The sequence below is a fragment of the Oryctolagus cuniculus genome, chromosome 11, assembly GCF_964237555.1.
Source record: "Oryctolagus cuniculus chromosome 11, mOryCun1.1, whole genome shotgun sequence".
Classification (NCBI taxonomy): domain Eukaryota; kingdom Metazoa; phylum Chordata; class Mammalia; order Lagomorpha; family Leporidae; genus Oryctolagus; species Oryctolagus cuniculus.
In genome coordinates, this window is record NC_091442.1 from 3,975,239 (window position 1) to 3,996,938 (window position 21,700).

The window sequence follows — 21,700 nt, forward strand, 5'->3', positions numbered from 1 at the left end:
ACACACAGGCACACGTGTACATGCGCACACGCACCCCTACACATTCTGAAGTGACTTCTTTGGAATCACAGTCAAGTCTGGCACAGCTGAAACACCTGCCCCGAGGCTGTGGCTTTCCCACCCGGGCAGGCGGGGTGAGCGAGCAGCGTGTCCCCGGGGACCCTCGGCCGATTGCTTGCTCCCCAGCCTGCGAGCCCCGGGTCAGATCCTCCTGCCAGCCCAGGCCATAAGGCCGACGTGCCAGAGAAGGGCGCGTGGTGCGCTTTCCTGGACAGACGGGCTGAAACGGCGGACTCCGTCAGCCCTGACAGCAGCAACTGCGCAGACCTCAGACCGTTGGCACGTTAATAGGTTAACTTCTCTGCGTCACGGGTGATGGCGTCCGTGAGATAACCAGGCAGTGAATGCAGTCCAGGCGCTAGGGTTCATCAACACCTGCTAGATTCCGTAGCCGTCTAGCGGGGGGCACTTGTGTAAATTTTGCCTGACGGGAGGGGCATGGCAGGCAGAGCAGCTAAGCCGGGCGCCGGGCGGCTCCGCGGTGGTTGTGGTAAGTACGGGACACAGTAGCCCCGCCTTGCCGAGTATTTTCTCATTGTTTTGGGTTTCTCAGGCTGTTTATTTCTGCCCCCCCCAACATGGGGCAGTCCCCCCACCCCGCTGCTGCCGCCCCCCCCCCAGGCTCCGGCAAGAAGCCCCTCCCCGGTATTCCACACATTGCCTGTTTTTGGGGTTGTAGAAAAAAGAGACAACATTAAAATGCGTTCAGGTCATTATGGTTGTTTAAAGCATGCAGAACTATTGGGAAAACTCCCTGGCTAGGGCGGCTCATCGCTGGAAAGGGCTGGCGCACACGGTGGTCCTAAGAAAGCCAATTTTCTGTCCCGACCCCGACAGCGTGGCTGAAAAGCAGCAACACGGGAGTGGGTTTGGGAGCACGGTTCTTGGCACGTGGGGCTCCGACTCCGTTTCCTGTCCCCTGCGTATTTCAGAAATGCCTGAAACCCTCATCTTGAGGTCGGCGCTGTGGTCAGACGAGGACCAGGGCGGTTCCCGTCCCGCCACCCAGCCCCGGCGCGGCACAGCACCCGCTGGAGACTCACCGCGTGACGCCTGGGGCCCGGTGGCTTTGTGCCGGGCCCGCATTGCAGACCAGAACCGGAGCAGGCGGTGAGCGAGACGTGGCTCCTGAACCCGAGCACCCAGCAGCCACCACGGGACTGAGCCGGACGGAGCCGAGCGCCCAGGCCCGGGCGGTGAAGGCCGCAGCCGGCGCCGTTGCACCACTCCAGCTGGTGCTTTCCCCGCGCCGGGTCCCCTCCCCGCCGCGCTCACCAGCGGCTTTGACGTCTGTAACAGGCCCGCGTGCTGGCGTCCTATGACATCCAGGTCCTGGCCCTCTGCCCTGTCTGACTGAACACCGTGCATTTGTGGATGACTCCTGACAGGACGAAAGGGCACCAAGTCCGAGCAGCGTCCCATCCGTGCGCTGAACGAACATGGTTTGCACTTGTGCTGCACTTGGAGCCCGATGTGTTGACTTGTGAAAACGGGAAGGCTACAGAGACCCGCGGATGATGCAGGCGGGCGCGGCAGAGCGGTCCCGAGTTCCGCACGGTGCTGGCAACGATTCCCAGGCAGCTCCGCGGCCGCGAGGACGCGCTGGGCCCTCTGCCTGTATGTGAACGTCAGCGCAGCGCGTCAGGCCCGGGAGAGAAGCGCTAACTGGCACGCATGATGCGGACTCCACAGCTCATGCTGTAGCGCTGCCGAAAGCACAGGGAACCACAGTTCCGAACCCGAGCTCGCCACAGATGCCGCTGACCCGGGAGTTCAGTGATGCGTCTCTCAAACCGACCCACGTCCACGGGACTTGGAGTTGCGCCTTTAAACAGAGACCGAGAGAGACTCCAGGGTTTAAACTGGTTTCTCACTCAGCAAGATCCTGTAGGCGGCCGATTGAACTTCCCAAACGCTCCGCTGGTGCCTTCCCTGTTTCTATTTTCACATTCTCCAGGGTAGGAGGAGCAAACGCGGCCCCGGGGTTCAGGCTGGGGCCCAGGAGGGCGTGAGAGCGGCTTCCACGGCGCCCTCTCGCCTCCCCGCCCCCTCCAACTACAGTTTCTGAAGCTGGGTGTTGAGTTTTCAGGCCTGCAGGGTGCCCCCCCCCCCGGTTCCACTGAAATGAGTCTGTAAGAAAGCACCTGCCACCTGGGTACGCAGGCTGCCGGTTTCTGTGTTTAGCGCTTGCTGTCCACGATATGGAGATGGACAGATGGACGTCTTGTTTTGCAGCAGTGACAATGTTTTAAAAATCCTGTACTGCCTAGAAACTGAGATGGTCCCGTTGTTAAAATCTGTTGACCCAACAGCTTGGAACTGTCCGCAGGGACTCCTGTACGCTTTGCGGAGCTTAATTTTCCACCCGTGTGGGGGTGGGGGTGGGGGGAAGCTGAGCTGCGGTTTGCGCGGCACCGCACGGTGCTTGTGCGCGTGTCCGGCACCAACACCCTGCAGTCTCCCTACAGGTTGCCATCGGCCTGGACTTTTCTAAGAATGCAAAGATTTTTGTTCTTATGGTTGCGATTTCTTAGCAGCAAGGAGTTTTTTAAAGCTTGCATCTGCTGGTTTTTTTTTTGTTGTTGTTGTTTGTTTGTTTGTGTTTTTTTTGGTAACAGATTTCCGAAGCTGTCCCTGGTTCTCCTGGCACTGCTCTCTCCCCACCCCCCGCCTTGGCGTCTGTGTTTCTTAGCGGCTCCTGGGCCCAGAGCCGGCCCCTGGGTCTCCGGCCCCGCCCCCCCTGAAAGTTTTCACTCAACTTTCTCCCTGCGAGAATTCAAGAGCGGCTTCAAGGCCGATGGTCCATCTCCCACTCTGGAGGGGCCAGGTCTCCGGCCAGGAAGGCTCTGCCGAGCGCTTGGGGCGCTCAAGTGGAGAAGCGGGTGCGGGCTCGCAGCAGCCCCAAGGATCCGTCTCCGTGTCCCCCGGCGAAAGTGCGGGGACGCGGGCGCCCAGTACCTGCCGTCCGGGCGAGGCCTCGGCCACGTGTCCGCGTTTATTGCCGGACGCAGGGCCCTCCGCAGGGCCCCGGGCTGCCGGGGGGGCCTCGCTGCGCGCCCCGCGGGGGCGTCACAGTCGGGCCGGGCGGGGCGGGGGCGGCGGCGACGGCCGCAGGTGCTGGGGGCCATGGGGCCGGTGGCAGCGGGGGCGAGCTCTGCGCGGGCGGCGCGGGCCCTGGGGGGCGCCCCTCGTCTCGACCCCAATGCCAGCTCCTGGGCGACGGCAGGCGCCGGGACCCGGGCGGGCTCCGTGGGCTCGGCGGGCCCGGGGTCACTGCCCGGGCAGTCCCCCGCCTGGGCCCGCGGCGGGGGCAGGGGCCTGGTCATTGACCTGCAGGACTGGAGCGCGTCCCTGGACAGCGCCCCCGACGTCTTCCACCTTCGAGTGCGGCTGGAGGAGACGGGCGAGATGTTCCGCGTGGCCAACTGCTGTAGCGACATGACCGTGCGGGAGCTCAAAGAGGAGCTGGACCTGCTGGCCGGCATCCCCTTCAACCTGCAGCGGCTGCAGTACCTGGACCAAGGTGGCCCCCGCCCCCGCCCAGCCCGCGGCACACTTGGGACCTGAAGCCCCAGAGGGAGGCCTGCCTATGCCTGGGTGGGGGGACCCTGGATAGCAGCGCAAACCCCAATACCTTGAAACCCCAGATGAGGGGCCGCTCCGGGTCAGACCACCCATGGGCTCCACGATTGGGACCCTGGGCCCCCGATCTCCAGGCAGACGCTGGCCCACATCCTGCCCACATTGGCTGCCCCTGTCCCCCCGGGGCCAGTCCTGTCCAGCCAGAGCTGAGCCCTTGGAGCCCTAGCAGGACTCCCCTCACCCCAGGCCTAGGCACTCAGATTCCCCAGGTCTTCACGGGGACGGCAGGCACGGGAGGCTCCTCTCGGCAGGACCCCGAACCCCAGGGCAACCTGCCCCATCAGGACCCCAGATGGACAGCAAGCCCTAAGTGCCGAACACAGAATCCCAAATCCTCCAGCCAGCCATGTCCACGCAAGGGGGAGGGGGCACAGCCCAAAACAGACCCCACTGTCCTCACGACCCCCAAATCCAGAACAAACCTGTCCCCTAATCTCCAGGCGGACATGACTGCCTCGGCACCCCGAGTGCCCCATTGAACTGCAGGGCCGGTGAATGTCAGTACAAACCCGCCCACCAAGGGCCCCCAAACTCAGAACTCAAACGTGAACCCCCAATTCCTAGTCTAACCATGACTACCCAGAACCCCAACCACCCAGCACCTGCGTCCACAGAAGGATGCCGAACCCTGAACAAACCCTACCCCAGGGTCCCGAAACCCAGCACCACGCCTCCCCCAGACTGAACCCCAAATCTCCAGCCTGAGCCATGGTCACCCCAGAACCCCGAGTCCTCCACAGCCAGGTCCACACAGGCTGTCAGAGCTCAAAACAAACCCTGACCACTTTGGGACCCCCGAACCTCTAGTAAACCTGGCCCCAAGTCCTCAGGCTAGCCAGGTAACCATGTAACCATGTAACCATGTAGCCATGTAGCCATGTAACCATGTAACCGGCTCCGTCCCAGCCGGATCCACACGAGGATGCCAAAGCTGAAACAGAGCCTGCCAACCTCAGGACCCCCTGTCTCGGTGCAAACCCCAAGCTACCCCTGACTCCAACAGGATCCTAAATCCGGGAGCAGACCCTCCGCACATCACGGCCCTGAGTTCCGGAGCAGATGTGCCCAGTCCTGAGCCTCCCATCTCCAACTGACCATTTGTGCATCCAAACCCCAAGACGTCAGGCACTTCTGTGTGTGGAGGGATCCCAGAGCCCAGATGAGCCCCGCCCACCACCGGACCCCTCATGTTCAAAGCCGGGTCTGCCCTCATCTGCAATCCAGCCCCCAATCCCCCCACCACAGAACTCCAATCCCAGCAACGTGTCCTCACAAGAGAGCCAAAGAAGGAGACAAACCCTGCAACCAACACAACTCCAAAGCTCAAGTCAGACCTGCCCATACTGAGCCCCTGTCTTCACGGCCCCTGTACAGCTCAGCACCCCAAGGCTGGGCCAAGCCCGTCAGGGAGGAAACCGAGGTTCAGGTCAAGCCCTTGCCCTCAGGACCCCGGAACTCAGAGCCCACTGTGCTGGTATTTGAAACCCAGATCCTTCAGCCACTCTCCTCCAACCCCGAATTCTAGACCAGACCCCACCGATAATCAGGACCCTGAATCTTGGAGCAGGTCATACGACCACCAAGACCCCCAAGCCTCAGGGCAGCCCTGCCTGATTCCTAGCCCCCGACTGCCCCAGTACCCCGGGCTGCATCAGAACCCCAGGCAGGTCCTGTCCTTACAGGGACCCCCACACCATCCACAGAGCTCGCTTCCCTCAGAACCCCAAAGCCAGAGTAAACTCTGCCCTTGTCGGGACCCCGAATCTCGAAGCAAAGCCTAGCCACATCCGAAGCCCCAACGCCGGCACTGACCCAGTCTGCATCAGAATCCCGAATTCCCACCTGTGTCCTTGTCTGCATCAGGAGCTCAAAGCTGGCCCGAACCAGAATCAGCACCCAGCACCCGAAGCTCACCATGGCTAAAGCCGGACCCCAGGGCCCTCTGTCTAGGCAGATCCCATGTGGGAGCCCCGTGGAGCCCGTCTCTCCTTGATCGGTCTCCCTCCCTCCCCCCGAGGCTGTGGCTTTCCCTATCCCGATTCCCTACAATATTTAGGATATGAGAACAGGATCAAAGGCCCTGGGCCCACCAGGTTGAAATCAAGGCAAAACACTTCCAAGAAAATGAAGTATTAAAAAAAATTAAAAAGCCTCTCTGTGCAGCACAGAGGCAGAATTGCAGACTGCAGGTGCGCCGCAGGGGCCGGCACGGTGGAGGCAGCTGGAGACAGCCGCTCCGCACGGGCTCGCCCGCCCTGGCTTCTGGAGAGCAGAGCCGTGTGGGCTCTGGGCTTCTCCGGGCCATTCCGCTGTAGACAGGAATGACTCAGGAAACTCAAAATGTAGACTGGAGGCCAGAAGCTTTGCTCTCTGTCAAACAGGCTAAGCATTTTCCCATGACATTTCTTTTCCTGGAGGAGTGTTGGATGCTCTTGGGCACTTAGAGGCTTCATTTGCAAAGCCAAGTGTCTGGGACCCAGTCTGTATCTGGATAGAAATGAGGTGAGTTATTGGAGGACTTAGTCAGACTTCCGAACAAGTAGCGGGAAAGTTATGTGTCCTTAACTAGAGATGTGTGCACCCCTCCTGTTGTTTTCACAGATGAGCTCTACTGAGCAGTAAATTCAAGGAAAGCTCAGAGGGACCGCGAGAGGGAGTGGGTAACACTGGTGTCAGGGCGCCGTCACTCAGCAGTCACTTAGCAACTCTTAGATGCTTGACCTCTCTCTGCTGTTGCGCCCCTTACCGGGGACGGTGAACGAGGGAGAGAAGGTGCTGCTTGGTTGTCGCGAGAATCTGGGCCACTGCTTGCAGCAAATCATGGGCTGACGCCTCTCCTGCTCACCTCCGCGTTTGCAGGGGGAGGATCGGATGAGCTCATGGGTGTGCAGGGCCCCGGATGCACTAATCAAGTGGTGCGCAAACTCGCAGAGCACTTGCTGGCGGCTCCGGGCACTGATTCAGCCGCTGACGCTCAGTAGTTGTTGACGTCCAGGACAGGGGCTGCTTGTTGGATTCCCACAGGGGCCAGTCTGCACGTGGGCGTGGTGCCCTTGCGTTTCTTCCAGAAACCGGTTGTACTCGGTGTCTTCAACGTTGTCAGCAAGTCAGGCTGTCTCCCGCAGACTCACTGCTGGCGATCCTCCAGGTTTGTGCCCCAGCAGGACCTCGGTGAAGAGACTCGCGAGTCCGTATTCCCCGTGCACCCCCGCCCGCCGCCCTTCTGGTGGTGGTCACGTGCAGCCCGCAGAGCCAGGGCGCGAGGCCGGGCTGCAAGGCCACCTGGCTGCACACCAGCCTCGCACACCCCAGTCTGCTCATCTGCAAGTGGACGCCAGCCTGCCTTGGAGAGCTGTCATGAGGATTCACGAATGTGGGGACTGAGCACAGGCCCAAGGAATCACTGAGTAAAGTACTTAGGGCGCAGCACAAGGCAATCATTTGGTCACGAAACCAGAAATCGCACGGGTTCCACTCTCTCAGGGTACATGCTGATTCCACCGGGCAGACAGGACCTTGGGTCTGCTCTTGGAGTTACGGGTGGCCGCGCGAGGCAATGTGAGGGCCTGTGCTTATGAAGGCGTAGGGCAGGTGCACTCCCTTCGGGTGTTCTCCTTACAGTCTCTGTCCAGCAGCTCTGACGGTCTGCCCTGGAGAGCCATTTGTCCTTTCTCGTGGGTAAGACGCAGGCCAGGGCGATGGCGCGGACTCGGGGGTGGGGGGTGCCCACGTTGTGTCTTCCGTTGCCGCAGGTGCGCGTCCCACATTGATTGGCAGTAACCTGGTGAAGCTGTGGCTGTCCCCTGGTGGGTGGGAGCCAGAGATGCTGCTAAGCCTCCGAGGACACCAGGCCAGCCGCCCCGGAGTTTCCAGGCCAAGCCAGGGAGACCATGCTGCAGGCCGAGTTTGGTGGATTCCAGTGGCTTTGCTGCCGGCACCTGTTGGCCTGGCGGTGACAGCATCAGTTTGACCGAGGGCTGTGCCTATTCTGTGTAGATCCAGTCTAATTTTTGAAGATTTTGTTTATTTATTTGAGAGGCAGAGTTACAGACAGTGAGAGCGAGAGACAGAGAGAGAGGCCTTCCATCTACTGGTTTACTCCCCAGACGGCTACAATGGCTGGACCTGCGCTGATCCCAAGCCAGGAGCCAGGAGCTTCTTCCTGGTCTCCCATGTGGGTGCAGGGGCCCAAGCACTTGGGGCATCTTCCACTGCTTTCCCAGGCCACAGCAGAGAGCTGGATCGGAAGCGGAGCAGCCAGGTCTCAAACGGGCGCCCATATGGGATGCCAGCGCCGCAGGCAGAGGATTAACCTACTGCGTCACAGAATGAGCCCCAATGTAGATCTATCCCATGTAGATCTGTGTATCTATCCCATGTAGATCTGTGTGTCTATACCATGTAGATCCATGTGTCTATTCTATGTAGATCTGTGTCTATCCCATGTAGATCTGTGTGTCTATCCCATGTAGATCTGTGTGTCTATTCTATGTAGATCTGTGTGTCTATCCCGTGTAGATCTGTGTGTCTATCCCATGTAGATCTGTGTGTCTATCCTATGTAGATCTGTGTGTCTATCCCGTGTAGATCTGTGTGTCTATCCCATGTAGATCTGTGTGTCTATCCCATGTAGATCTGTGTGTCTATTCTGTGTAGATCTGTGTGTCTATTCTATGTAGATCCATGTGTCTATCCCATGTAGATCTGTGTGCCTATCCCATGTAGATCTGTGTGTCTATCCCGTGTAGATCTGTGTGTCTATTCTATGTAGATCTGTGTATCTATCCCATGAGATCTGTGTGTCTATTCTGTGTAGATCTGTGTGTCTATTCTATGTAGATCTGTGTGTCTATCCCATGTAGATCTGTGTGTCTATCCCATGTAGATCTGTGTGTCTATTCTATGTAGATCTGTGTATCTATTCTATGTAGATCTGTGTGTCTATCCCATGTAGATCTGTGTGCCTATCCCATGTAGATCTGTGTGTCTATCCCATGTAGATCTGTGTGTCTATTCTATGTAGATCTGTGTGTCTATCCCATGTAGATCTGTGTGTCTATCCCATGTAGATCTGTGTGTCTATACCATGTAGATCCGTGTGTCTATTCTATGTAGATCTGTGTCTATCCCATGTAGATCTGTGTGTCTATCCCATGTAGATCTGTGTGTCTATTCTATGTAGATCTGTGTGTCTATCCCGTGTAGATCTGTGTGTCTATCCCATGTAGATCTGTGTGTCTATCCTATGTAGATCTGTGTGTCTATCCCGTGTAGATCTGTGTGTCTATCCCATGTAGATCTGTGTGTCTATCCCATGTAGATCTGTGTGTCTATTCTGTGTAGATCTGTGTGTCTATCCCATGTAGATCTGTGTGTCTATCCCATGTAGATCTGTGTGTCTATTCTGTGTAGATCTGTGTGTCTATCCCGTGTAGATCTGTGTGTCTATTCTATGTAGATCCATGTGTCTATCCCATGTAGATCTGTGTGCCTATCCCATGTAGATCTGTGTGTCTATCCCGTGTAGATCTGTGTGTCTATTCTATGTAGATCTGTGTATCTATCCCATGAGATCTGTGTGTCTATTCTGTGTAGATCTGTGTGTCTATTCTATGTAGATCTGTGTGTCTATCCCATGTAGATCTGTGTGTCTATCCCATGTAGATCTGTGTGTCTATTCTATGTAGATCTGTGTATCTATTCTATGTAGATCTGTGTGTCTATCCCATGTAGATCTGTGTGCCTATCCCATGTAGATCTGTGTGTCTATCCCATGTAGATCTGTGTGTCTATTCTATGTAGATCTGTGTGTCTATCCCGTGTAGATCTGTGTGTCTATTCTATGTAGATCTGTGTGTCTATCCCATGAGATCTGTGTGTCTATTCTATGTAGATCTGTGTGTCTATTCTATGTAGATCTGTGTGTCTATCCCATGTAGATCTGTGTGTCTATCCCATGTAGATCTGTGTGTCTATCCCATGAGATCTGTGTGTCTATTCTATGTAGATCTGTGTGTCTATTCTATGTAGATCTGTGTGTCTATCCCATGTAGATCTGTGTGTCTATCCCATGTAGATCGGTGTGTTTATTCTATGTAGATCTGTGTGTCTATCCCATGTAGATCTGTGTGTCTATTCTATGTAGATCTGTGTGTCTATCCCATGTAGATCTGTGTGTCTAATCTATGTAGATAGTCAGGGAGTTTGCTGCATAAGATGACTCCACTGACTCGTGTATTTTTTCGCAATAGGACAAGTTATAATTACAGATTCTTCTCCTTTTTTTTCTGGCTTCTGTTTGAGCCAAGCTAAATTAATTTTCTAAAAGCATTAGCGATGACAGACTCATGCAGAGTTATCAAATGAGATTTGTGTTCAAGATTCTCCAATTACCTTTGTGGTTTCCAGGGTCAAATAATCTCTTAACCAATGCAGCAGTGTATCTTTACAAACCACTTTTTTCAAAAGCAAACACTCCCTGCCCTAGGTGTCCTGATGGACGACAGCACGCTGTGCTTCCATGACGTCGTCCCTGGGGGCGTGGTCTCGCTGTGTGTCTGGCACTATGACGGGTGGACGGAGCTGGTTTTGGCGGCCGTGGAAGGGGACCCCAGTAAGGTGCCTTCATGGTTCTTTAAGCAGATTTTATGTTTCACAGAGCGACTGTGAGTGTGCATGTGTTGGGGGGCGGGTGGGAGGCTCAGGACAGGCCAAAAAGAAAGGGGGGAACCACATTCTAGGTGTCAAAGCGGGGTTCGGGCGCTTCCATCTCCTGCTAGCGACCTATAACCCCCTCCTCGCCCCCCCCACCCAGAGTCAGGGCAGTGTCGTCTCTGTCCACATGACTGTTTTGTAAACTTGAAAACTTGATTAAACCCTGAAGAAAGACAGGGACCTTGGACACGCGTGGCCCCGAGCTCAGGCCTGCGTGCCATGTGGGACCTGGTGGGGACGCACGGCGGGTTCCCCACGGTTCCCCGGCCAGGCAGCGGGCACCTGCTGCCAGCCGGGCCTCGTGCTCAGCGTGGGGCTCGCTTTGGGGGGGGCAGTGAGGGGGAGGAGGTGGAGACCAGGGTGCTCACCCTCCAGGAGGCCGGCGCACGTTCTGCCTGGAGAGAAACCAGATGCAAAGCCTGCTGGCGGGGCACGGTTGCGGGAGAGGCCCGGGAGGAGGCAGGTGAGGACGGGCGGCAGCTGCCCCTCGGGCTGCACGCACCGTGCCGTGCCCGTGGGGTGGTGCCCGGCCCAGGCCCTTCCCTTGTCACCCTGTCACCCTCCCGGCCGCCCTCACTTCCCCTCCGCCGCCAGCCACTTGCTCTGCTGGCTCGCTCGCTCTCTGGCTGTGGGGTTGTTTCCTGTCAGAGCTGCCACCCCCTCGTCCTGTGGCCTTGTCCCTCCTGCCCCTCCTGCCGGCCCCGGGGACCCAGTTCCTCTCCGTGGGAACCTGCAGGACGGGGCAGCAGGGGGATTACTGCTGTGCAGGCAGGATCACAGCAGCCCCCGGGCGGCTGAGACAGTGGGCGCGGAAGGGGGCGGGAGGCGGCTCCCCCTTGGCCGGCTCCCCGGGGGTCGCCCGCTGCACGCCCGCTGGTGTCTTCCTCAATGGTCACCACCACCTTCCTCTGGCCACGGCAAAGCTATTTTTCTCCGTGTGAACACTGGCAGGAAGACCTTCCTGCCTCGCGCCCGGGCTGACTCATGGTAAAGCCGCGTTTCCTGAGCACGTATGGGGCGCGAGACAGTGTCCCCGGGGGCCGTGCTCCCCCGCCCGCCCGGCCTCTCCCCTGACCGCTTCCCCTCCCCCGGCCCAGCTCTCCTGCCTCGGGATCACCGAAGACTCCTTCTACCGCACCACCTACTCGGAGCACTTTGAAGGCGAGACGTGGAAGCAGTGGGTAGCTCGGCGGGCGTGCGTGGCGCTGTACATCACCTCCCACAGAGGCCACGCCGAGGCCGTACAGTACCTTCTAGAACACGGTAACTTGGGAGAAAGCCTGGCAGGCCCCAGGTGTGTGCCTTTGGCAGCCAGCAGCCCTGTCCCCAGTGGGACAGGCCGCTCAGGGGCAGGGCCCCTCGGTCAGCCGCAGCGACAGGGACTCCACACAGACAGCAGCCGAAAGAGTGTCCCGGCTGGTACCCAACCAGACCCCCTGCTGGGGATGCCCCGAGCAGCAGAAGCTGGGGTGCGATGGCTGAGGGCAGGCTGGCCAGTGTCCACACCCCCAGCTCCCCTCTGCTTGTCCCACCTGCATTTAAGGCCAAGAGTGACCCCCCCACACACACACACACACTCTGTCGTCTCCCAGCGGGACACGGCTTTCTGTGAGATTCTGCAGTTTGCTTGCTGAGACAGAGACAATTCGAGAACATCACACGCGAGGTGCACACAGCCCAGGCCACGGCCTCTTTGCAAAGAGGAAGGGCTGGTCCCCTGGGTGTGCAGTCTGCTGGTTCCGTGGTGTCCAGTCGGTGGTCAGGGGCTCAGCAGGGGCTTTGCTGCGGGTCTCCCGCCGGGAGCCGGGCCCGGCCTCTCTCAGCCCTGTCTCTGCAGCTCTGCCTCCTTGGGCGGGGCCGGGCGGGACGGAGCTGTGGGCCAAAGGCTGCCGGGCCCCGTGGCTCTGCCCCGTGGCTCTTCCCCGTGGCTCTTCCCCGTGGCTCTGCCCCTCCACGCCCCGTGTGCACCTTGCGTAGCCCAGCCATCCTCTAAGCTGACAGCCGTTTGCACTTCGCTGTGACTGTGAGGCACCTAAGGCACCAGTGGGAAAGCTACAGTCGGCGCTGTGAGTTGTGTGTCGTCTGCAAACAGCGGCTGGGAGCAGGCGCCACGGTGGGCGCTGCCTGTCCCACACGTCACCTCCTCCACCCAGCCATTGCTGGTGGAGAAACCGCGACGCCGGATTTAATTGAATTGCCTTGTTTTCTGTGTCATGGTATTTATTACCCAGAATCCGAGTCACTTCAACAAGTCGGCATGGACACCTGTCGTTAGCCCCTCCGTCTGCGGGGGGCAGTGCGGGATGGGCGCGGAATGGTGTGAGTCTTGTCCCCGGTGCCGGTCTTCTCGGGGCACTGGGCTGCGTGACGGGGTGACAGCAGCCGTGATGAGAACCAGCAGGTTTCTGCTCCTATAGGAGTCTCGGAGGCCAACTCAGCAGACGACTACAAACACCACCCCCGCCCCCCGCGGGTCACATTTGGGATGTCCTGAAGACCCAGAGCTGCTCTGCAGCTTCTACGGGGGTTTCATGGGGAGGGGGAGGGTGGACGGGAACTAAACCCACAGAAGGGTCAGAGTTGGCCCAGAGATAAAAGGCTGAGAGTGTTGTTAGCAACAGGGACGGCGTGTGCAAAGGGCCTGGGGCAGGGTGTGGAACAGGGCAGGTGTGAGGGACAAAGACAGATGGCAGGTGTAACGAGTCTTGGTAGGGGTGTGGGAGAGGACAGCGTGGGAGGGGTAAGGGGCAGGTGGGGTGAGAGAGCAGCGGAGGCCCAGAAGGCTCCCCCGTGGGCAGGGGCTGCATTTGAGAAGCGCCGTGGTCTCTGGCTGCTGCCAGGGGAGCAGACTGGGAGCGAGGCGGTGCCGAAGGGCAGCCCTTGCCTGCTCTCCGTGCACTCCCGCCCAGCCCCAGGCCCGGCCGTGCCCACTGTCTTATTTTCCAGGAGCCGACTGCTCCGGCAAGTCCCCGCTGGGCCGCACGCCGCTGCACGTGGCCGCGGCCATGGGCCGCGTGGACTGCATCAACCTCCTCTTCCAGTACGGGGCGTCCATCCGGGACAAGGACGCCAAGGGCGAGACCCCCATCGCCGTGGCCCGCCGCCTGAACCGCAAGCAGAGCGAGCGCCGCATGTTCCTGCTGCACTGGATGGCCAAGTCGGCGGCCAAGGAGCGCGACCCCTCCCTGTGGAGGGCGCTGCCGAGAGCCCAGGGGCAGAGGAGCCCCGAGGAGCCCCGCTGAGCCCGCCGAGCCGCCCGGGGGGTGGGGGGGCGCTGGGAAACACTGTTCTTGTGAATCAATCGGCGCGCTGCCCTGTGCCGGTGGTGCGGCGATTGTCAGCTCGCGCCCGCTTAGCCGTGCGCCGCCGTGAACTGCGGGCCATGGGTGCGGGGTGGCGGGCGGAGACCACGGTGTGCCCTGAGAGAGCAGGACCAGGAGCACCGGCGGTCACAGCGCTACTGCTAGGGGGCAGAGCCAGCGGCGGCCCTGTGGGAGGGTGGCCGTGGGCTCCCACGGCGGGTAATGGATGTTCCAGAAACTTCTCGAGGAGGAGCCAGGGAGACCATGGTTCTCAGAACAGCGCGCTGCTTGGCTGTGCAGGGGCGGCCCGTTGCCCTGAGACGCCGGGAAGCGGCAGCAGAGACCACACCGCCACGTCTCTCCCGGCTGCAGGCGGCCTTGCCTTGCCCCGCTGGGACCTGCACCACACAGCTCACCTCCAGGTGTCCACGCTCGACCCAGGCCCCATCATTACGCACTGGCTGCCTGTGCAGGGAGAGAGCTGGGTGCGGGGAAGGAGACGTGAGCGGCAGGCGGGGGGTGGGGGGGACATTCCAGAGCTTTTCAGAGCGGTTTGACAGGGCGACTTCTGATTTGAAAACGCCGCTCTGGGAACCGAGTGTGGCGTGTCCCTGAGTGGGGACAGCCGCGGCGCTGCCCCCCCCCCCCCGCTGCCCCCTGTGCCCCTCGCAGCCCAGGAACCGGATTCTGCTTTTAAGCTGATTGGCTGTGTTCCCTGCTGCCCCAGCAAGAGAGGTCTGAGCGGATGGCGCGGCGGTGCCGGCCCGGCCATCTACTTGACAGATCAGTCGGGGCAGAAAAACCGCTCAGCACAGCCGTGTCGAAAGCCAGATCTTGTTTTTGGCCGACGCGCCGAGGTCCATAGGCAGATATTAAATGCCCCGGTCCAGGCGGTCGGCTCATTTAGCTAACGAGGTGCCACGGAGGGGGCTGCGCGGGGCCCCTTTGAGCTTACTGAGTGGCGCGGCTCCAGGCACGCCGCAGAGTTCTCTTTGTTCTTGGGGGGAGGGGCGACTGCCTGGCCCCCCCGGTGCCAAGACTGCCGAGCCCCCCTCTTCACGTGCCCCCACTGGATTTAAGACTCGGCCAGACATGGGGCAAGTGCCCAGCTCCCCCTGGTGACGTTTGCTCAGGGTGTCGCAGAAGCCCGGGGAACGAACTCGGGAGGAGCCCACTGGTGAAAACAAGCTTGGGGAACCGAGGCGGGGGGCCATGGGGGGGCCACACAGGGAGGGAGCCACGGAGGGAGCCACACAGAGGGAGCCACAGAGCAGCCAAAATTTTTTTGAGGACCAGTGCTGTGGCATAGTCTGGTAAAGCCATCTCCTGCAGTGCCAGCATCCCTTATGGGCGCCAGTTCGAGCCCTGGCTGTTCCACTTCCTGTCCAGCTCCCTGCTGTGGCCCGGGAGAACAGTGGAGGATGGCCCAAGTCCCTGGGCCCCTGCACTCGTGTGGGAGACCCGGAGGAAGCTCCTGTCTCCTGGCTTCAGATCGGTGAAGCTCCGGCCATTGCAGCCAACTGGGGAGTGGACCAGAAGATGGAAGACCTCTCTCTCGCTGCCTCTCCTTTTCTCTCTGTGTAACTCTTCCAAATAAATAAATGAATCTTAAAAAAATTTTTTTTGAAAAGTGTGTCTCTGTTGAGAGAGAGACAGAGGGAGGCACAGTCACCACGCCAGCGTCCCCAGTGTGGCCCCAGCCTGCACGAGTGACGCCGAGACCCCGATGCGAGCCACCCCTGCCCACTGCTCCCACGCACACTTCCGGTGTGGCCCGATTCCACTGTCACGCTGCCTTGTTTGCCGCGTGCCAGGGGCCGGGATTGGAAGCCTCTCCCCCTCCTTCCAGTTGGGTGGCCTGGGGACAAACTGTCACCTCCCAGAAGTCTCGGCTCCCTCGGCCACCACCACCGCGACCGGCCATGTGGGAGACACAGGGCCTGTTTTTCTCCTCCACCCGCCGTGCGGTTTTGCGCCAAGCCAGGGCCCCTCGCAGGCCCAGCCTCAGCACTGTCCTGTGTACCCAAGCCTGCCGCCCGGGGCCCCAAGGGTACAGAAGCAGCCCTTGACAAATGGCCGCGCCTGGTAGCCTGATTACTGGTGGCATTTCATTTGCTTAAAACGTCTGCTCACCGGGAGTCAGTACAGCCGGGTCCCAGGGACCTCGGGAATCCTCAGCACACCGGGCTGTGCCACTTGGAGCCTGCACCCCGAGCCCACGGCTGAGGCCGGCCGCACGCAGACGGCTCTCTCTGCAACTCGCCCAAAGCACGTCTGGAACTCCAAGCTCTGGGAAGGTGGCGGGAGCGCCAGGGCGGGGGCAACTCCCGGTGGCCCGGCTCTGCCTAGGCGGTGCCGCTCCAGCTGCTGACACCCCCTGCAGAGGACACAGGCACCCATTAACATTTAGAACACGCCGGGGACTGGGCGCGAAAATGTCACAGCTGCTGCCATCTGCGCAGCTCGCAAACCCTGGGGCTCCCCGGCTGCCAGAGCCCCCCGAAAAGTGCCTGCCAGACGGGTGCACCTGCTCAGCGCCTCCTGGGCACGACTCACGGTGCCCATCAATCCAGAGGGGACCCCAGGGGTCCCAGCCCTGGTCGCTGAGAGAGCGGCTCGACCACTCCCATGGTCTAAGAAACCCAACCGGTGCGCCAGGGCCCGGTCTCCCTCCACCCTCTGCGCTGGTGAGCGTTCCTGGCACACTGCCGGTGTTTGGGGCTGGGGGCGGGGGTGGCTGCTGGTATGTGAGCCAGGTGGCGGGAAGCAGGGGGAGCCCCCTGGCCCTGCAGGATCAGGAGCTGGCAACACATGTTCCACCTGCCCCAGGCCTGGCCCTGGTTAACGAGCCACGCGCGCCCCTGACAGCTGTTTGCAGCATGAGCACCTGGACGCCCTCCAGATGCCCACGGGGCAGTCGGGTGCAGCGTGCAGCCATTGGAACGACTGTGCCTGCATGGCTGGGGCTGCGGCGTGAGCGGCCTGGGGAGCGCCGGCCCTGCTCCGTGGGCTGCAGTTTTGAAAGGAGGTAAACCCAGGGGGGAGGCATTGCTCCGTGCTCCTCCTGACGGTCACAACCGCCGGGTTTTGTTTAGGTGGTGGCAAAAGCACCTAGGATTGACCACTGACCACAGTACCACCCGGGCATCGTGACCATGTGGTTCCAGAACGTTCCATTGCCCCCAAAATTACCTTGTACCAATTCAGAGCAGGCCCCAGCTGCCCCTCCTTAGACGATCAACCACGCGCCTTCTGTGTCTGCGGCCTGGTGTCTCGTGGCAACAGCTGCACACGGCCTCGCTCTGTGCTTTTCCGGGCCTCATCCGGGCCTCTCACACCCGCAGCTGGACCGGCAGGTGTCGGGGCTGTCGTCCTCTCGCTGTGTGACGGCCGTGGGCACTTGTACTTCCAGGGAGTCACCGGCACCTCAGTTCCGTGGGCTTGGGGTGCAGCCCGGGACTCTGCCTTTCTCTGTCACTGTCGGGGGTGCAGGCGCTGAGAGGGAGGGAGCGAGTTCCTGCCACGGCCCACGGGGGGCTCAGCAGGGCTCAGCAGCTTGCCCAGTGACCCTTTGCCGGTTTGAACAAGCACCTGCTGGTATGTAAGTTGCCTGCTCTCAGACCGCGCCCCTTCCTCCCGGGGCGGGGTTTGAACTCAGCTCCCACCTCGCCTTGGGAGGGTTGAGGCTCTGCACTGAGTCTGTCTGGGGGCCTTCCCGGAGGTGGTGACCTCAGTCGCTCCTCTGCATTTGCTTTGAAAGCCTTGGGTCTGGCCAGGATGGGCACACCAGACGGGGCCCTGCCGTGCAGGGTGGACAAGCAGGTGCTCAAGGCCCAGGGGTCCTCCTCCTGGGCTCCCCTGAGAGCCCCAGCGACAGTCAGACACAGCCCGGCAGGGGTCAGCTCCCGCCAGGTGGTGCTGGCGCTCCCTGCAGCCGCCGTTGAGCGGGCACGGTGGCCACCAGGTGGCGCAGCGAGACCACGGATGAGCTCATGGGCCAGACACCTGCTCAGGTCGGGGTCCGGGAGCCTCGCAGCCCCAAGTCGGCCCTCGGCTGTCTTGAAGCCTCCCTTCACAGCGCTGAACCCCGCGACTCCCTTACTGATTCACGCTTCTCGATCGTCACGTGGCGTAGGATATTTGTTTAAGGATACCCGACATGATGTGGATAATATCGTCACACGGCGCTCCAGGAAAGTGTGGGCCTTTAACGAAGGTGGCGGCGAGCGCCCGGTCCCCAGGAGGGGATTTTGCTCCGTGAGGTCCTGGGACACACAGGCCGAGGCCTGGAGAGAGGCTGAGGCTGGAGGGGCGCTCCAGGCAAGCAGGGCGCCCCCAGATTGCACCTGCAGAGAGTCTCACGGCTGCCAGCCGACCACAGCGCGCTTCAGCCCAGTGCCGACCGACGCCTGGTTCAGGAGTTAAATAAAAAATTCGCAGGTCTGGTTCTGCCCAAGCTATCTGGTTTCTCATTTGATTCTTTTTAAAAGATTTATTTTTTATTTATTTGAAGGAGTTACAAAGAGAGAGAGGGAGAGGGAGAGAGAGACAGAGGGAGAGATCTCCCATCTGCTGGTTCACTCCCCAGGTGGCCTGGATGGCTGGGACGGGGTCTCCCACGTGGGTGCAGGGGCCCGAGTACTTGGGCCGTCTTCTGCTGCTTTCCCAGGTGCATTAGCGGGGAGCTGGATGGGAAGTAGGGCAGCCGGGACTAGAACCAGCACCCACATGGGATGCTGGCCTCGCACGTGGCGGCTTCACCTGCTACACCCTGGCGCCGGCTCCTCTCATTTGATTCCTGAAAGGACACCATCGGATGTTGATTCCACCCCACACGTGGAGACGCAGGCTGCAGGGCGGGTGTCGCTGGCTGGAAGGAATGAGGCCCTTCCTCCCCGTGCCCAGCCCCGCCAGCCCTCCCTCCCACGGGTCCCTGTGCCTCTTCCCAGCGTGGCCAAGGCTGCTGGGGCTTGCAGCGTGGGCCGTGGCCGTCTCCATGGGGCAGCAGCGCTGTTCCGTGTGGATCCCTTGCACTCGAGTCCGTTCGCTGAGCCCGGCCGTGCCTCTCCCGCCTGTGCTGGCTGTGCGTCTGGCCGGTGCCAAGGTGGACATGCGGTGCTGGCGGGACAGACGGTGTGTATCCTCGTGGGTGTCCACCTCGGGGTGGGGTTGCTGGTCCCGTGGCTGCTCTCCCTGAGTCTCCTGGGGGCCACTGCTCTGTTCTCCCACTTTCCGGTCTTTGCTGGGGTGAGCACCGGACGAGGTCTCCCGCCTGCTCCATCATCCCTGCTCCTCCGTGTCTCGTCTGTGTCCCATCCGGCCTGCAGCTGTGCTCCGTGCCTCTGCCCCGCCCCGCAGGGACACGTGGTTTCCCTGGAAGTAGCTGCAGCCCAGGTGGTGGGAATGTGCCCGGCTCCTGCCCGTCTCAGGGCCCAGATATGTATGCGGCCGGCGTCGGCATTCTTCAAAGCCCAGGGAATCCTGAGTGTGGCCCGTGGGATGGACACGAGTCACGATGCGGCGACTTTGGGCACCTGCAGATGCCAGCAGCCGCCTTGCTGTCCAGTGTGGGGCCCAGGGCTCACACTGGACAGCAAGGTGGCATTTGGCGCTTTTCCAGGGCAGAGAATGTTCCAGAAGCCCCCGGCGTTTGCTCCCAGCCCAGCACTCTCCACCCGTCTCTGCCCAGGTGTCCTGGGGTCTGCTTCAGTTGTTGGCGCCTGGCTGGGTCTGGCCGGCTCTGCAGGCCTTTTCCTCCCTGCCCAGCCCTGGGTTCCCTGCCCTCACACCCCCTCTCCCGGACCTTGAGAGCCAAGGGCAGAGTCGGCTTCCATCTGCTTCCTAGAGCGCTGTCTTCCCGTGGCCGTGAGACCCCTCACAGGGGGGGCGGGGGGAGAAGGCGGAGGAACTTGACTTGGACGCCAACGGCACCCGGACGCAGAGCCACAGACCCCTGCTGGCCCGTGGTGCCCTGGTCAGCCCTGGACTGCGTGCCCCTGCGGGTGGCACCTCCATCGTGGCCTGGGCTTGCGTGGTCCTGGTTGTCAGAGCCGAGGACCCTCATGACTGGAGTCCCCTCCCAGGCCTGCCCGGACCGAGCGGCCGCTGCCCTGTCCCCTGCCTGCCCCAGTCCCTACCTCTCCCTCTCGCCTCTCCCACCGGCCCTGCCACCGCTGTCCATGCCTGCCTGGTTCCTGGAGGCAGTCAGTCCCGCAGGGGTGGCCTGGGCTTTTAGGATTTCGGCTTTTCTTCCTCCCCCTCCCTTTTTTTTTGGTCTTGTTTTTAAAATATGGTTGTTTATTTTCCTATTTCTTGCCTAACCCTAGCTAAACCAAATAAAACTGCAGGACAGAAATTAACAACCGCTCACACCGCACGCTCAAGACGTCGCGGAGCCTGCTCTCGGGAGAGGAGGAAGTGGAGAGAGACCCCAGATAACTTAGTGCTTCGGTGGCTCCTGCTGCCACCAAGGGCCGGTGATTTATTTCGGGAAAGGCTATAGATTGGGGGGAAGTTTAGAACTAGAGCGAGAGGATGTGAGCACGCTGAGCTCTTGTCAGAGCGAGGCCAGCAGGGAAGACCCGGACTTCCGGGACCCCGGGGAGCAAGGGCCTCACTCTGCATCTCTTGCTGCTTTTTTTCTTCCTTAGCACACGTTTTTGCTAACTCCTTGGGAACAAGCAACCTTAGCATCCTGTTTTTGCGTCCAGGGCGAGAGATAAGGATCTGGTGTTGACCCTGACCCTGGCCGGGGGGACATTCATCCAGGGGCGCCGTTTCCCTCTTCCCAGAGCCCGCGCCCCATGGAGACAGCGCCTTCGTGGTCGTCTGCGAAACACTTCTCCAGGGAAGCCGGGGTCAGGGCCAGCTCAGAGCAGACGGGGAGCGGGGGCTGCAGGCGCTGGGGGCAGGGCGGGGCCGCTGCAGCCGCAGACCCAGGGGCTCGGGGTGGGGGCTCTGCGGTGCCGCTGCTGACTCCCAACTTCCCGCCACCCCGGGCCTCCACCGGCGGACACCAGCTCCCCCTGTGGCTGAGTCCCAGCTGGGATTGACTGGACGGAGCCCTGGTAATAAATTGGGGCCAAAAATTGGTGGAAAATGAGAGCAGGCACTGGGCGCGCTGGTTATGGAGGATGTTTTTTAAATTTACTTATTTATTTGGAAGTCAGAGCTAGAGAGAGAGAGAGAGAGAGAGAGAGAGAGAGAGAGAGAGAGAGTCTTCCATCTGCTGGTTCACTCCCCAGTGGGCTGCAGTGGCCAAGGCTGGGCCAGGCTGAAACCAGGAGCCAGGAGCTTCCTCCAGGTCTCCCACACGGGTGCAGGGGCCCAGGCACTTGGGCCGTCCTCTGCTGCTTTCCCAGGCCATTAGCAGGGAGCTTGATCGGACATGGAGCAGCCAGGACTGGAACCAGTGCCCGTATAGGACGCTGGTGTCGCTGGTGGCACAGGTGGCGGGGCCCCCACTACGCCACAGCACCAGCCCCTGGGGGGAACATGCTGGTTGCACAGACAGAGTCTGGCGGCGTGTCGCAGCGAGACAGCTCGTGGTGGCCACTGCTGCGAGGAGCTGGCCAGGTGCATTGTAGGCTGTCCGGCACTGAGGCAGGGGTGACCATGGTTGGCAGGAGGTCCCGTCCTGCCCCAACTCAGAATGGTGCCCACCCTGCTTCTTGTCTCCACCCAGCAGCTTCATTGTGGCCCCCGGTCCTTTCCTACACACTCAGCAAACACAGAGGGCCGGGGATTAGCCCTGGACAGAGGCCTGGGCTAGGGGTGTGGCTGTGGCGGGCTCTGAGCCTCCCCTCTGCGCCCCGGGGCCAGCTCCAGCCCCGCGGCTCTGCAGTCGCTTCCCACGAGGGTGCCAGGTGTTGTCCAGCCTCTCGGCCTTGGGTTTGGCCGTGGGAGCTGCCTTGGTCCCCTGAACAAGGCAGAGGCTGGCACGCCTGTCCTGAGCGGAGGCTGTGGGAGGCACCCACATTTCC

General features: G+C 60.7%; 1 protein-coding gene and 1 long non-coding RNA gene across 2 annotated transcripts; one reads left to right on the forward strand and one right to left on the reverse strand.

The window, feature by feature from the left end:
- Nucleotides 1–760: 760 nt before the first annotated feature.
- Nucleotides 761–3,094, reverse strand: LOC138844177 (uncharacterized). The gene is made up of 2 exons (XR_011379721.1): nucleotides 1,104–3,094; nucleotides 761–1,011 (listed from the first exon to the last, which is right to left on the reverse strand). It is a non-coding gene; the product is annotated as an uncharacterized lncRNA (long non-coding RNA).
- A 60-nt stretch (nucleotides 3,095–3,154) lies between these two features.
- On the forward strand, nucleotides 3,155–15,307 carry ANKRD60 (ankyrin repeat domain 60). The gene is made up of 4 exons (XM_070051375.1): nucleotides 3,155–3,583; nucleotides 10,190–10,320; nucleotides 11,514–11,679; nucleotides 13,363–15,307. Exons 1-4 carry the CDS (start codon nucleotides 3,187–3,189, stop codon nucleotides 13,656–13,658), a joined length of 990 nt encoding a protein of 329 aa, XP_069907476.1. The 5' UTR covers nucleotides 3,155–3,186; the 3' UTR covers nucleotides 13,659–15,307.
- Nucleotides 15,308–21,700: the final 6,393 nt, after the last annotated feature.

Bases quoted from the DNA above. Each gene is read 5' to 3' on its own strand.
- ANKRD60 (XM_070051375.1), top strand. From the start codon at position 3,187: ATGGGGCCGGTGGCAGCGGGGGCGAGCTCTGCGCGGGCGGCGCGGGCC. The intron at 3,584-10,189 runs GTGGCCCCCGCC...TCCCTGCCCTAG, and splicing joins GCTGCAGTACCTGGACCAAG to GTGTCCTGATGGACGACAGC. The intron at 10,321-11,513 runs GTGCCTTCATGG...CCCCCGGCCCAG, and splicing joins TGGAAGGGGACCCCAGTAAG to CTCTCCTGCCTCGGGATCAC.